This window comes from Crinia signifera, chromosome 9, assembly GCF_055691185.1.
Source record: "Crinia signifera chromosome 9, ASM5569118v1, whole genome shotgun sequence".
Classification (NCBI taxonomy): domain Eukaryota; kingdom Metazoa; phylum Chordata; class Amphibia; order Anura; family Myobatrachidae; genus Crinia; species Crinia signifera.
In genome coordinates this window covers 66,816,043-66,832,283 of record NC_139225.1, presented here as the reverse complement: position 1 = coordinate 66,832,283, position 16,241 = coordinate 66,816,043, and the positions used below count along the sequence as shown (strand labels likewise).

The 16,241-nt window shown below is 43.8% G+C and overlaps 1 protein-coding gene across 1 annotated transcript; it reads left to right on the top strand.

The window, feature by feature from the left end:
- Positions 1–8,559: 8,559 nt before the first annotated feature.
- Positions 8,560–10,592, top strand: LOC146035595 (uncharacterized). The gene is made up of 2 exons (XM_083159133.1): positions 8,560–9,573; positions 9,785–10,592. Exons 1-2 carry the CDS (start codon positions 8,958–8,960, stop codon positions 10,252–10,254), a joined length of 1,086 nt encoding a protein of 361 aa, XP_083015259.1. The 5' UTR covers positions 8,560–8,957; the 3' UTR covers positions 10,255–10,592.
- The last annotated feature ends 5,649 nt before the right edge of the window (positions 10,593–16,241 follow it).

Sequence of the window (16,241 nt, the reverse complement as noted above, 5' to 3'; positions counted from 1 at the left end):
TGATTGTGCACTCAGGGGCAGATTTATTAAGCTTGGAGAAGAGATAAACTGGAGATAACGCGGAGAAAAGGTAAAAGGAGATAAAGCACCAGCCAATCAGCTGTGTTTGAAAAAGACCGTTGGGGGTACTTATGTAATATCTGGGCTCCCGTTTTTCTTATGAGACCGCATCCCCTCGCGGGGCTCGTTGAGCTCACCACGCTTCGTGCACGGTGGCTCGCTGCGCTCGCCACACTATATAAAATCAACTCCATGCGTAGTTGGATAGTAGGGGTATGAAAAAATGGGGTGCATTTAACATGGGAGCCCAGATAATACATAAGTACCCTTATCGGCGTGACTGTATATGTAAACTACCATTTATCTTATACATATGGATGCGCTGTATCTGATATATCTCTTTGCCATACCATTGCTGTCAATGTCAATTCATGTTTCTTTAAAATTCAATAAAAATTACTCAATAAAAAAAAAAAGAAATGGGTTGGGATCATTTGGTCTACAGCATGATGGTTGACAGTCTTTAGGTCAACACCATTAGGTCCACATGGGAAAAGGTCGACATGGGAAAAGGTCAAAAGGTCATTAGTTCGACAGGTCATTAGTTCGACAGTGTCTAGGTCGACAGTCAAAAGGTCGACATGGGGCTTTTCACTGTTTTTTTTTACCCAAATGTCAACACAGTCAACATGAACACAGTTAAAAGTGCATCGCATCCCCTCACAATGCTCACTGAGCTCGCAATGCTTCGGGCATGGTGCCTTGCTACATGGTGGTAAATTTCACACAAAGTCATTGGTAACCTAAAGTCCATTTAGAGCAGGCATGTCCAAACTCTGGCCCTCCAGCTGTTGTGAAACTACAAGTCCCATCATACCTTGCCATAGTTTTGCTATTAGGGAATGCTAAAACTATGACAAGTCATGCTGGGATGTGTAGTTTCACAACAGCTGGAGGGCCACAGTTTGGACTTGTCTGATTTATAGGGTAATGGTGGGTTACACTACATATGTTTGTAAATTGGTGCACCAAATTTGATTTCCAAAAGTAAGAAATCAATTGTAATACAAAAATACAGTTAATTATTTTTGCCAAATACCATTACTCTCTGGATATTATAGTAAATCTATTCAGCAGGGAAGTAGACCCATGCAACCCTAGTTAGTATATACAGTACTTCATATGCAGCCCTCTCTGTTTCATCTGTACACCCTAATCCCCTTGTCTCGCCTGGTGGATACAAATAACTTATTCTTTTTTCTTATCTACTTCACTGCTAACCTTGCCTTCCAAGGGAGTATTGTTTGCACCATAATCAGGGGTGGTACTATATTTATCAATTTTTGGATGGTGACTGGATTTGGATGCTGACCGTTCTTTAGTTCTAAAAAGAGGGTGTGTCCAGAGAAGGACACGGAAAAACCTTGTAGGTTTTTGGGGCACACTTATATAATTGAAAATAAGGATGTGATATGAGTGTATTAAAATATAACTTTAATTACACTAGCTCTCACACTGTCACACATTCAAGATAATTTCCTCAGTTTGACATTTCCTTTGTTCTCGTATTTTCAAATCTGTAGCTATGTTACTCAAGTCTTGTCCAGATTGTCACTCTCAGACAAAATCTGCCCCATTGAGGCAACTTATAGCATGAAACACCTTCAATCAACTCCTTTCATTTATGGGCATATTTTGTGAAATTATAATTTTATTACTAAAGGGAATATCCAAATGGCTTAATACTGTAATTTCCCAGGGATAAACCTACAGTGTATATTGTGGTTCAGTACCAAGATACAGGATTTCTAGATGGCTGTTCAGACTTATATAAAACTGGGATTTGTGATTCTCTTTCTCACTAAATGGATGGTGGGCACCCTGAGACCTACGTTCCTCATCTCTCCACAATCTTACTTGAAGGGAACGTCTGGATAGCTGACAAAACTTATAGAAGCAGTCGAAAAAACTATTTTACCCCAATGGGTTGGTCAAGGTACTACTCCCATAGCTCTGATATTCTCTATATGGGCCTATTTCCAACAAATGGACTCTATGGAATGTTCTATAGGTCGGGTATCCCTTATCCGGGTAACTAAGAAACAAATCTATTAAATAACCATCAGTTTTCGGAATATCCCGGGTTTTTCTTTACCCCGCACCTATATTTTTTTTGTTTTTCATAATCACCTGGTCCCCTGGCATCTGCCTTCAGTGGCATTCCTGGTCCCATTGATGCATTGCACTGGTGCGCCGGTGACATCACTGGCTCACCTACACAATGCTTAATTGGGACGGGGATGCCTCAAAAGATGGACTTGGTGGATGCCGGAGGACACCTGAGTATGATTTAAAAAAAAAAAGATATTATAAAATCTGCAATAAACCTTTATCCAAAAGGGTCCTGGTTCTGGGCATTTAGGATAAATGATGCTCAACTTGTATATATGTAGAGTTCAGGGCAGAAAAAATATTTTCAAAATGGCTTCCATTTATTCACAGTTAACCCACCCATGTGAATGAAATCGCCAGATGGGCAGTTATTCTAGCGACCAAAAAAGATGCTGGATTTTATCATTGTTTGGCCTTGCCCGTGCGTACTGTGATGCATATGCGTGAGCAGTCGATCAATAGTTGACTAACTTGCAAATTTTGCAGAATAGAGGTCAGGTCTGAATAACCCCCATTGTATCAATCATATACATTCATGAATCTTATATTTGTATGCATTAATCCTGTCTCAATAAACACATTAAAAATATATATATATTTTTTTTAACTTAAAAGCTACAAAATTATCCATTTAAAAGTAAAACTAATATAAAAAAATATGAAGGCACCATTTTATATTAAAATGTATTGTGTAACATAAATTACATTTAATAGAATATTCTACAAATAGATTGTGTGCAAAGGATGTGTTTAATCACTGAAGGAAGTCAATTAAAAACAAAGCAAAGCTGGATTGGCAGTCAGTCGGAGAGCGGAGAGCCTGCTATCTCTCTCCTGGCTTTTCTATTCATTGGTTCCTGAGGTTTGTTATTTAACTAATACTTGAGTTGAACCTTAATATTATCGCAATGCTTTGCTGCGTGGTTTAGATCTGGAAGAAAATGCATGGAGCAGTGTAAAGCAGTGAAGTAAAACATGGCAGCTTAGAGTGATGGTATTTCCTAATTATATAATTACAATAAGGTAATTGTCTCATTACTGCACTTTCATACATCAGTTGTTTTTAGCAATCTTTCATACAGTCTATTTCATGTCCAATGCACACCTGCAGATTGGATTATGCATTGCAAACATACTGTACATCATGCATGCACGAATTGTGTGCAAAAATGTTGCCACTGGATTTATATGGCTAATATGTTAAAGGAATGCACATGGAATTGGGATGTACTATTATTTGTCGACACATACAGTGTCTACAGTTATTTATATTGACATTGCTGAAATGTTGCAAATCAACAAGTCACCATGTGCATAATGTCGACTTGTTCACAAGGGAATTCTGCTGTAGAGAAGGACTTAGGGGTCATCAGCTGAAAAATTGGGTAACAGTGCACACTGCTCAAGTGCAGCAGCAAAAGCAAACAAGGCACTGGCATGCATTAAAAGGGAATGGATTCTAGGGATGCCAATGTGATAGTGCCTCTTTACAAGGCATTGGTGAGACCACACTTGGAATATTGTGTTCGGTTCTGGGCACTGCACCTTAAAAAGGACATAAATGAATTGGAACAGGTACAGAGAAGGGCGACTAAGCTAGTAAAAGGTCTTGAATCACTAGAATACAAAGATAGGTTAACCAGGCTGAATATGTTTTCACTGGAGAAACGGAGGTTAAGAGGTAATATGATTAGTATGTTCAAATACAGGATTGTGAATCATATGGAACTTGAAGATGATTTGTTCACTAACAGGCTTATATTTAGGACACACGGGCATGTACTGAGGCTCGAGGAAAAGATATTCCGTACTGAATTAAGAAGAGGATTCGGTACTTGTTTCCTATCTGGGCGCCCGCTAAGTTAATTGCGCACCATGCTATTCTCCGTATCAAAATCGGATCGCATCGCATCGGATACCACAAATGCACATACACGATATTGAACGATGCGATGCGATGCGATCCGATCCGATTTCGTTCCCGCTTTTATGGTTGGCCCATAGGATGGGCCATCTGTAACACTACTGTATTTATTAACCCTTCAAAGCCCTCCCCTTGTCACATCTGCACAGAAACACAGTATTGACGTCAACCCGAAGCGTGGCGAGCGCAGCGAGCCCCGCGAGGGGCGGCGGTACGCGTCCTCCGACTTTTTCATACCTCCACTATCCACGTCGGCGTGGAGTTGAGAATAGAATAGTGTGGCGAGCGCAGCGAGCCACCGAGCCCGAAGCGTGGCGAGCGCAGCGAGCCCCGCGAGGGGACGCGGATACTTCACAGGTATCCGTGTCCCCTCGCGGGCTTCACAGGTATCCGCGTCCCCTCGCGGGCTTCACAGGTATCCGCGTCCCCTCGCGGGCTTCACAGGTATCCGCGTCCGCTCGCCACACTATTCTATTCTCAACTCCACGCCGACGTGGATAGTGGGGGTATGAAAAAGTCGGAGGACGCGTACCGCCACCGCTCGCCACGCTTCGGGTTGACGTCAATACTGGGGTGGCGTTAACAATGGAGGCGCATTTTAAACCATCAGGGGGGGTTTCCTATACAAATCGTGGGTTTGCGGGGTTATTACATTGAAATCAATGTAAAATCGGGTCTCAGGGACCATTTAACATTGATTCCAATGTAAAATCGGATCGGATCGGATAGCATCGTATGCCATCGTACATCATCGAGTACCGAATCCGATGCGATCCGATTTCATTACGGTGCCATACGTAGAAAACCTGGGCGCCCAGATAGGAAACAAGTACCGAGGATTCTTCACCATTATAGCAGTAAATTCTGGAGGTTGGGGTGGTCACAGCAACTACAGTTAATGCATTTTTATTGAATTTAAATCAAAACTGGATATATTTTGGCCACAAAGGGAATTCTATAGATATGGCTTACTCAACTAGGTAGTTACAAGTCACATAAGTTGAATTCGATGGATTAACGTCTTCTTTTCAGCCTTAGTTACTATGTTACTATGGGCGGGATGTTCTAACATCCGCTGCCCATTTTTGCTCCCCTTCGCCGGCCACCGCATTGTTAATAATCGCATATGCTCTAACATATGCGATTATTAACGCAAGGGACAGCTCTTGCGATAAGAGCTGTCCCTTGCGATGCGATGTTGGCGCTGGACTTCCGGGTCGCATGCGCAGAGTGACTGGAGCGGTGGGGGGCATGCTGGGAGGGATCCCCTCACAGTAGCGCTGCGGTAAGAAGACCATAGGCTTCAACAGGGAATTGCCAGCTTTTGCTGCCGATTCCCTCCGCAGTGCTGCAACTGCAGAGGGCCATTGGAGCATACAGAAATGCGGTAAAAACCGAGATAATGGGGTTTTTACCACATTTCTGCTTTCGAGAATATCCCCCTATGTTACAATATTGAATTTTGAAATTGTGACATGTGAACTGCTGACATCTTGCAAGTACCGCAAGTGGAGGACGGTTCAGCTGTTAGGAGGGTTAGGCTCTAGGGGAAAGGTTAGAGTTAGACACAAGGAGGGGGATTAGGGGCTAAGGTTTGTCATATTTACAGTAGCATTGGAAGCTACACAGGAAGTCATACTAATGTGACCACCATACACAGAAAACACTGCTGGAGCCCCCAGACTGTTGTACTAGGTAAGTCACCCTAGACATGTTATCAGCAATCTTATTACTAGGGTTTATACTGCTTGGATTAGCCAGAAGATGAGTGCAATAGTATGTGCACAGCCTTTATCTGTAATGATTTAAGATAAATATATATATGTATCATTTCATTCTGTTGGTTTTTCCATATGATTTATAGACCAGGTTACTGTGTCTAGAGATAGACGTATGTGGCGAAAAGGACAGGTGGTTTAGATACATACTGTATTTAGATTCCACAAGAACTTAAATAATCATTCAACAAATATTGGATAGCACTATGGGCCTTATTCTAGTTCACTCTGTCTGACAAAATCCTTCTTAGATGGACAAATCCATGTGCACTGCAGGTGGGGCAGATGTTACTTGTGCACATTTTACATCTGCCTCACCTGCAGTGCACATGGTTTTGTCCATCTAAGAAGGATTTTGTCAGAAAGAGTGAACTAGAATAACCCCCTATGTTCTCTCTGTGATTCTACAGTACTCTGCATGAGAAGCCATTTACACTGTAGGGGCAACAATGAGCCCATATTTGTAGCATTCCCACCAATGCTGTCCTTGCTTCAGTCATCTCCCCAGAAGGTGACACAAGCAAAGTTTATAGAAACACTTGTCTGAAAGAGTCATTAGGAGCCTTCACCCGTATTGTGTAACCACAGTTGTTAGATGAACCATAGAACCCTATAAAATTAAGCTCAATCACAGTTTAAGGCTGTTCTTAGGTCATTGTGGTGTAGTTAGACATACCTTAGATACATGAGAAATTCCTATAATGGAAACATACATTTCTTTATACACTTTGCACTACTTTAGAAAATGTGCTGCTTATTTTAACCTCTCAGGTTCAAGAGAGCTCTGAAATCCATTGCAAGCCACAGGTGCTTCCAGATTTTAGGTGAGGCCATGTTACATTCAATAGACCTTGACAGAAAGCAGCTGGGAAAAGCAAGGCTAATGTGAGACCTGGGATTTGTGTTTACTTTAAGTCTCTGGAAACTTGCAAGCTAAATTCAATGCACAAAACGTGAAAGGCGGCTTTCAATGCCAGGCAGAGGGTAAATTCAACATCCTGTTATGAGTAAGCATGAACATATCCATGTATACATTACATCCTGCCTACAGACACACGGCAGTAGATCGTCCAGTCGGTGGGGCTCCTGACATCACCTTGGGTCACCAGTCTTCCTTAGCAAACCCAGACACCTCTGCCTGCTACACATGACTAATAAAGGCACCTGCTGGTAGAGGTGAGGATAAATTTAGTGCTTACTGTCAAAGGCGATCACATCTTAGTACCTTATAGAGCCGTTCTACTTTTATCACAAGCATTGTAAGAAATGACACTTTACACCTCCCTAACTTGAAATCCATTGATAAAATAACTTCACTCTTTTGAAGTGATGTTAAACACATAATTATGAAAAATAGCTATGTACAGTAACTGGAAATACTAATAATAATGTATACCAGGGGAGCTACCAACAGTTAACATTTTCCAAGTCTCCACACAGAATCACAAGTGAAGTATTTAGCTCCACCTGTGGATCATTTATAATGTGTCAGTCAGTAATGAGTGCACCTGTGCCGTAGCCAGGTGATCTAGAAAACATCAACTGTTGGTAGCTCTCGAGGACTGGAGTTGGCTACCACTGATGTATACTATCCAAATGGTTCTCTATTCACATTAGTATGTGTATCTGTTGGGTAGGCAGGTAAGTAGGTCATCTAATTTATATAGCAATGGCAGTACGGATGTTGTAATGGTTAGCATTACTGCCTCACAGCACTGAGGTCTTGGGTTTGATTCCCACCATGGCCCTAACTGTGCGGAGTTTGTATATCCTCCCCGTGTTTGCGTGAGTTTCCTCCAGGTACTCCGGTTTCCTCCCACAATCCAAAAATATACTGGTAGGCTAATTGGCTCCCAACAAAATTAACCCTAGAATGTCTGTGTGTGCATGTACATGTGGTAGGAAATATAGATTGTAAGTTCCACTGGGGCAGGGACTGATGTGAATGTTCAAATATTCTCTGTAAAGCACTGTGTAATATGTGTGCGCTATACAAGAAACTGCTAATAAAATAAATAAAAATTCTCTCTTAGGGCGGGATGCTATATAGCAGAAATGCGGTAAAAACCCCGTTTTCGGGGTTTCTACCGCATTTCTATATGCTATATGGCGCCTCCGCAGTGTCAGCGCTGCGGAGGGAATCGCCAGCTAAAGCTGGCGAATCCCTGCAGAAGCCTATGGGCTTCTTACCGCAGCGCTGTTTGAGGGATCCATCACGGATCCCTCCCAGCGTGCCCTGCGGCCGGCGCCGGGGTCTGCGCATGCGCAGATGGACTCCCGGGTCACAGACCCGGAAGTCCAGTGCCGGCACCGCATCGCAAGGGACAGCTCTTACCGCAAGAGCTGTCCCTTGCATGAATAACGGCATATGTTATAGCATATGCCGTTACTAATAATGCGATGTCCGGCGAAGGGGGGCCGCGGATGTTATAACATCCCGCCCTTTAGCTGATTTATTTAATGGATGAGAAGTGTGCTTTTAAATATTATTTAGTGTTGTCAACTGGTATAACACTATGGGGGTTATTCTAGTTCACTCGGAAAGGCACAATCACTCTCTAAATTAACTCTCTCTGCACGTGTTACATCAACCCCACCTGCAGTGCATTTGGTTTTGTCCATTATACCCCTTTTACACCAGACTTTGGACCCGGAATATTGCCGCTCCAGTCCGGGGCAGGGCATGGTGTAAATGGGGTGAAAAAAAATAACACGGGTACTGTTCCCCGGGAATCTGACCCGGCAAATGTTCAGGGTCGGACACGGGGCTTATCCGGGGCTCAGGGCAGTGTAAACGGCCATTATCCGGGTTATTTGGTGGGTAGAGGGGCGCAAAGAGCTGATTGGAGCTTCTGCGGCTCTGGCAGATGATGTCATCAGCTGGAGACCCGCACAGGGCGCATGTAGCAGCGCAGCAGCAGCGTTAACGCGCTACCACGCTACAAGCACACTCCAGTCTCATCTGCTGCAGCACACACTGCCTGTGCAGTGTTAACCACTTTGGCTGACCCCAAGCCTGATCTGACACACTGCCTGTGCAGTGTTTTCCACTTTGGCTGACCCCAAGCCTGATCTGAGCCATCATGTCCAATACATCCAACTGGTCTGACAAGGAGGTACGTGAGCTCCTGCAAATCAGGGCAGATGAGGAGATTCGCCGCCAAATGACCGGCACCGTTCGGGATGCAGTGGTGTATCGCAATATTGCAGAATTGCTGGCATCCAGAGGTATTCATCGCTCCCAACAGCAGGTTGTAAACAAATTAAAATCTCTGCGGAAGCAGTTCTGCAAAGTGAATGACCAGAAGCGCAAGAAAAGTGGTGCAGCTAGGCCCGATTGGGTGCACTATGACCTGTGCTACAGTGCTTTTGGAAACACGGCACTCTGCAACCCTGTAGCCCTGTCCTCCTCCATAGCACCCCATTGCAGCCAGACGGACAACAGCCAGGACAGCTATGATGTACCGACTACCCAGGCTTCCCAGCTGTCCCCTCCAGTCTCAACGCCTTCTGAAGCCACGCAGATGTCAGCACACATGAGCCCGGCTTCACCGCTGCTGTTTGGTGATGATGGTGCAGCAGAGAATATAATGGATGCTTCCATGCAGTCTGACAGCGCCCAAGCAGCCACAGATGATGTTGTGGAAGAAAACAGTCAGACGACGCTCCCCAATCGAAGCACTCCATTACGTTCTAATTGTAAGTAGACATTCTATATATTTACACACATTTGACATAGTAAAAACAACCAACGTGGGGTTATGGCGGGATGAGGCCCAGTATCTGTTGCAGTATGTTGCTAGCATGCAGGTGGAAGAAGGCCACTAGCACATTTTGGCAAACAAAACTGCTGTTTATTATATAACACTTAACATGGAAGTATAATGTTAATTTTTTTTTTAAATTACAGTGTACAGCGTTCCTGCCAAAAAGAAAAAGCTTAATCGGTCTGAAGTAGCGGCTAAAGCGATGACATCGGTGATAGTTGACCATCTACGCCAATTGGATACTGATGTCCAAGCAAAGGAGGATGCTCGCATGGACAAATATTTGGAAGCTGAGAGACAGAACCAGCAGGCATTTATGTCTCAATTGCTGGCAATGCAAGATAGGCAAATGTCCTTTTTAGAACGTACATTTGGCGGTTTTTTCACACAACCTGCACCACATCCCCACCACCCACCTAAGTACCCACCCAACCCATATGATCATTACAATAGAGGTGTCAGTTTCAATCCTGCCACATCTACTAACACCCAACCAAACCAGCTGACACCAGAATATAGAGGGCCCAATTATAACTTTGGCAATAGTGCTGCTAGTAGTGACCCACCAATCCTAGAGTCCCCAGAGTTTTCCGTGTACCGGAATTTGAGCTAAGTTTTCAACTTTTAGTCTTAAAATATTGTTCCAAAATGTTGCACTTTACTTATTTTTCAAATCTTTCAAAAGGTTGCACTGATGTTTTTATAGTCTTTAGAAAGGTTGCACTTTATTTCTTAAGATTTGTGTGATTCTCTATATATAGGAGCAGTCACCATACAGTTCTATTTTATAATGTGTCCTATGACGTTAAACTGTATGGGCACAAAGTTTTACAATTGTTCTCTATTCCCAGTTGGACTCTCATATCTTGGTCTTTCATTATGAATAACATCTATAAACAAGATGTGAAATGTATGTACAGTTTGATGCATATTTTCATTATAAAGCAAACAACTGGAAGATTTGTGTCTGATTTTTATTTCAAATCATTGAGGGAAGGTTTGCTGCAATGGTGGCCCTGATTCTTTCTGCACTGCCAACATGCTCCCCCTCATAATCTGCTGCTTCAGGATTGCCCCCTGTGTCCTGCACATTCCACTCTGGAAGAAAGTGGTCCTTTTGTATTTCACAAATGTTATGTAGAATACAGCAGGTTGCAACTACGTGGGGCATCAACTGTAGGTCCACATCGTTCCTCTTCATCAGGCAGCGCCAACGTCCTTTTAACCGGCCAAAGGCATTTTCCACTACCATACGAGCAGAACTTAGGGTGTGGGTGTAGGTTATCTTTTCCGTGGACAACTCAACATTTTGTGTGTATCCCTTCATGAGCCAATGTAGTAGAGGGTAAGCAGCATCCCCAATTATGTGGACCGGGATCTCTACTTCATCTATGAAAATAGATTTCTATAAAAAAAAAAATAGCGATTGTCACTATTTATACAAAGCAGCCTTAAGAGTATAGTTACTATAAAGAAATATTACACGTCTAAACCACACACGTCTAAACCACAGTAGAATAAAAAACATGGGCCCATCACACCTGATCCTGTCCTTGCAAGATTGCAATCACCTGCGAGGAGCTAATTGTAAATGTTTAAAAAATAGGGTATTACCACAGGTGATAGCAATCATGCATGGAGAGGAACAGGCAGGCAAGTCTGGTCCATCTGAGGAAAAAAATGTGTACAATATATTTTTACCTGTCTAGGGAAAAGCCATCCCCCACGCTTGTCCTCACCAATCTCATACAGCTGAGAGTTAGCAAACACTCTAGCATCGTGTGCACGCCCAGGCCAGCCAATAAAGACATCTGTAAAACTAAATGGGGGAAAAAAATATTTTTCATCGTTAGAGCTATTAAAATTCATTTACAAAGGTTCCTAATATGGAAACTGTAAATATGTACATACCGGTATTGGTGGTCCACAACAGCCTGAAGTATAATAGAATGCCACCCCTTCCTGTTATAGTAGTCCGCAGGGTTGTCACGGGGAGCAATGATGGGGATATGGGTCCCATCTATAGCACCTGCACACTGCGGGTAACCACGCCTCTGGAAGCCTTGGATGGTGTCATCAAGGCGCTGTCCTTCCGGCAAACAGATGAACCGCTGGTACAGGGTATCCACAAAGGCCTGTGTCACCTGGTAAATGATCCTGCAGACAGTGGCAATACCGACTCCAAACAAACAGGAGATTGTGCGGTACTCCCCAGGGGTAGCATACCACCAAATGGCAATGGCTAATCTCCGCATTGGGCTGATGGGCCGACGGTAGTGGGTGGTCTGCATAGTCAGGACTGGTCCAAGTAGATCCAAGATATAATAGAAGGTAGCACGTGACATCCTGAAGTGGGCCATCCACTGCTCCTCCTGAAAAGATTCCACGGTCTGCATGAAAGCTTCTCCGTGGCACCGGTCTCTGACCCAGATCCTGCGATCCCGCATGGTCGTCAGCCGCAAAATCGAGGTAAGGCTGGATGATATCAGCGCTCTCCTGCGGCACAAATATTGGTGCCGAGATCTAGACCTCTCAGCCAAGAATTGTGCTCTCCTACTCCAAGTGTGAAGCAAGTAGCACAGGGTGAGAAGCTGCTTCAAACTCTCTATTGCAGAAAAGTACAGCACAAACTGCAACACAGCTACTCCGTCTGCCATCTTTGCTGCAATGCTGGGAGCAGAACCCACCCCCTCCCTTTTCCCTTTCTTGTGACCTCATCTCAAACAGCCCAAAGGTCCATTTTTAATGACACCAGCAAGGAAAGACAGGGCTGATCCGTTTTCAGTGTGAAAGGGCCTTACCCGGGAATAACCCGGATTGAAGTGCAGTGTAAATGGGGTCTGAGGCAGGGCATGCCCTGGCAATATCCCGTGTTCAATTTCCCGGGTCCGATCCGGTATTCTGGTGTAAAAGTGGTATTAGAGAGTGATTGTGCCTTTCCAAGTGAACTAGAATAACCCCCTATGTCCAAAGATTGTGGCCAAATTTTGAGCCAGGTGGATGAGGTTAGATAGGAGCTTCTGAATACTTGCCAACCTCTCACCATACCTCCATGCATTACCCTCTCTAGGAGGGACACTTTGCTCTGCTTCTGGACTTCCCGCTTAATGTATGATTGCTGTCACTTGTTTTAAACAGGTAAATGGGAAAGAAAGGTGTTTCCACACAAGTAATAGCAATCATACATTAGGAGGGAAGTCCAGAGAGGATCATGTTGGGAGGTGTGCTCTCACCTTTACATATTACATACAATGCATACAAACATGTTAGTTACGATGCCATATAATTCCAGAACTCCCAACATGCCCCTGTCCAGGAGGGACAGAATGCTTTATTCCTGGACTTTTGTCTTAATTCATGATTGCCATCACCTGTAATGAAATACCTTATCCACCAACAACCCCGTTCAAAATAGATAATGAAATCCATACATTTAAGGTGCCCACACACTAGAAAGATCTGCGATCGTAAGATGTGCGCATAAATTAGCCTTCGAATCTTTGGTCCGCCCTGGACCAAAGATTTCAGGCAAGCGCACATCTTTACCAAAGATTTTTCTTAAGATCCCGTGTGCGTTCCTATGGATCTTTTGTTAAATCTTCTGATCTTTTGTGCAGCACGTAAGATCAGAAGATTCAGCTAAAGATCCACGGGAGCGCGCATCTGACCGATATCGGCCGATATTCGACCGATTATCGGTAAATACCGTACGATATATCGGCCGATTTATCGAAAATCGGACAATCGGTCAAAAAAGCGTTCTAGTGTGTGGGCACCTTAAGAGGGAACTCCAGAAACAGAGCATTGTGCTCTTCCTGGCATTGTTCTGTTGGGAGGTATGTTATTAACTAATCAAACATTTATCCTACAGTATATGTGCTCTCAAACAGTGATCCCCAAGATTACTCTCAAAATATATTGTATCTTCTTCCCTGACATTCACAAATTTATGGGCCACATTGGCAGGCCTGTAGCTTATGTTTTGTAACACAAAATCGTTATATGTATTATAGAGCATTATATGTTTTAAATATCCTCTAATGAAAAGTCCTTTAGAAGTAAAGTACTGTATGTTTTAGGAACTAGTATAGAATATGCTCAAAATGTATTACTAAAAAAGATATATATTTATTATATGGAGAAAAGCTTTAAATCCAGCAAATCATGTTTTGTCAGAGATGTGACTTCCCATATGCAAAAGGCTCTGCTTGATGGTAGCTATAATTGGGTGGCCTTTTCCCATCTGCCTGCAGTGCTACATAAGCCTACTGTATTTACAAAGGCTACTGGTGGTACGTGTACCATAGGTGCCGATTTATGTTTTTGCTGGTGGGTGCTCAAGCCAAAAATATAGAGGAGTGGCTTCATGGGGAAGGGGTGTGGCCACAAAATAATACCAATTCATATAACCGAGCACAGATGTCTCCAAAATTCAAATTACGGCAACAGACTTCCACATACATAAATGTCCCCACAGTGCAGGTACAGAAATGCCCCCCACAGTGCAGGTACTCCGCGGACATAGTACACTCTTCCCAGCATACTGTTTCCCAGGTGGTGGGTCCGGCAATGTGGGTGCTGCAGCCGCAAATTAGCAAGTTAATATGGCGGCCCAGCAGCAGGACTCTGGCCCGTGGGTGCTCATTAATTTCCGTGGGTGCTCGGGCCCTTGAGCACCCACAGAATCGGCACCTATGATGTGTACCACTGCAATCATTATCTTGCTACAGTGCTGTATATCAGGATGATATTATTAGTTGGTACTTGTTTCCTAGCAGGGCGCCCACTAAGCAAATAGCTTTGTGGGCTTTTCTGAGTAGGAAAATTGCATTGCATCGCATCGCGTACCGTGTACAGTGCTGTACGATGCATGCGATGTGATGTCCATGTTAAGTGCACAGGAGTGCTTATATAATGAAATATTGGTTAGGATCGTATGGCACCAAATGCGATGCGTTGCAATATATAATTGTACAAGCACCCATGCCATGAAATGTGATGGGTGCTTACTATGGCATGTAGGCACCTCTGGCATTGTTTTGCGTCACCCCCAGTATCAACGCCACCCTGAAGCGTGGCGACCACAGCGGAACGCGTCCTCCGACATTTTCATATCCCCTCTATCCACGTCGGCGTGGAGTTGACTTCATCTAGCGTGGCGAGCGCAGCGAGCCACCGAGCCCGAAGCATGGCGAGCGGATGCGGATTACTTTACATGTATTCCGCATCCGCTCGCTGCACTCGCCACACTATATAAAATCAACTCCACTCCGACGCGGATAGTGGGGGTATGAAAAGGTCAGCCGCCCCCAATCCACACTCCTAAAATGGGGCTTCCTGTACCTGTGGTTATGTCGTCTTGGCGCCTCTGTGTGCCTCTGGAGTTTTGACTGACAGGAGGGTGTGAAATCGCATCGCACAAAAAAGGTACCATGCTATGTGATGTGATTTCACTACGTTTGCGTACGTAAGAAATCTGGGCGCCCTGCTAGGAAACAAGTACCTATTACTTTGCAGTTCAATCACATTCTCATTGTCCATGCATCGTCTCACCAGCTACAATGTTGCAAGTAGGTTTATGTTTGAAAAATTATGCATATGTGAAAAAGTTACACATGCGATGGATTAAACGGTTCATTTTGCATACACCCTATACTTTGTCATGCGAACATTTAGATATCACCACATGCTAGTTCATCTCTATGCCTTATGTCCTACATAACTGTCTCCTTTTTCTCAATATAAAACATAGTTTTAGGGAACAGATATTGGGGGCGATTCAGGTTGGTTTGCAAAGCACATTTGGTTTGCTAATGGACAAAACCATGTGCACTACAGGTGGGGCAGATGTAACATGGCAAAAGAGCATACCTCCCAACTTGACCCTCTCCAGGAGGGACACAATGCTCTATTTCTAGACTTTTCTCTTATTTGGACTTGCCATCACCTGTTTTAAACAAGTTAATTGCTCAGAAAGGTGTTTCACCCCAGGTGATAGTCCTAAATTAAGCGGGAAGTCCAGGAACAGAGCATTGTGTCCCTCAAGGAGAGGGTCATGTTGGGAGGTATGAGAGAGAGTTAGATTTGGGTGAGTTACAGTATACCCCTTTCAGACATACCACCCGGGATTTTAAACCCGTACAATCCCAGGTTTTTTTTTAAATCCCAGGTCTCAGGACCTGGGATTTTAGTTGCCTAAAATCCCAGGTAGAGCCATTCAGACATACGCTAGTCTCCAGATTATGTGCATGCACGTGAAAAATCCTGGGGTTTTTGCGTATGTCTGAAAGGGGTATCATTTTTTTTCTGTGCATGGTAAATACTGGCTGTTTTATTTTGACACTGCAATATAGATAGATATCAGTTTAAAGTACAAACCCCACCCAAATCTAACTCTCTCTGCACATGTTACATATGCCCCACCTGCAGTGCACCTTGTTTTGTCCATTAGCAAACCAATGTGCTTTGCAAACTAAACAGAATCAGCATAGGCAAATGCAGGGGGGGGGGAGGGGGGGGGGTTCTGGTTGCCCAGAAACCCCTATCCCCTTGGCAAGTGGTTCAAATTATGACAATAGAAATAGTATATAATACAATTAC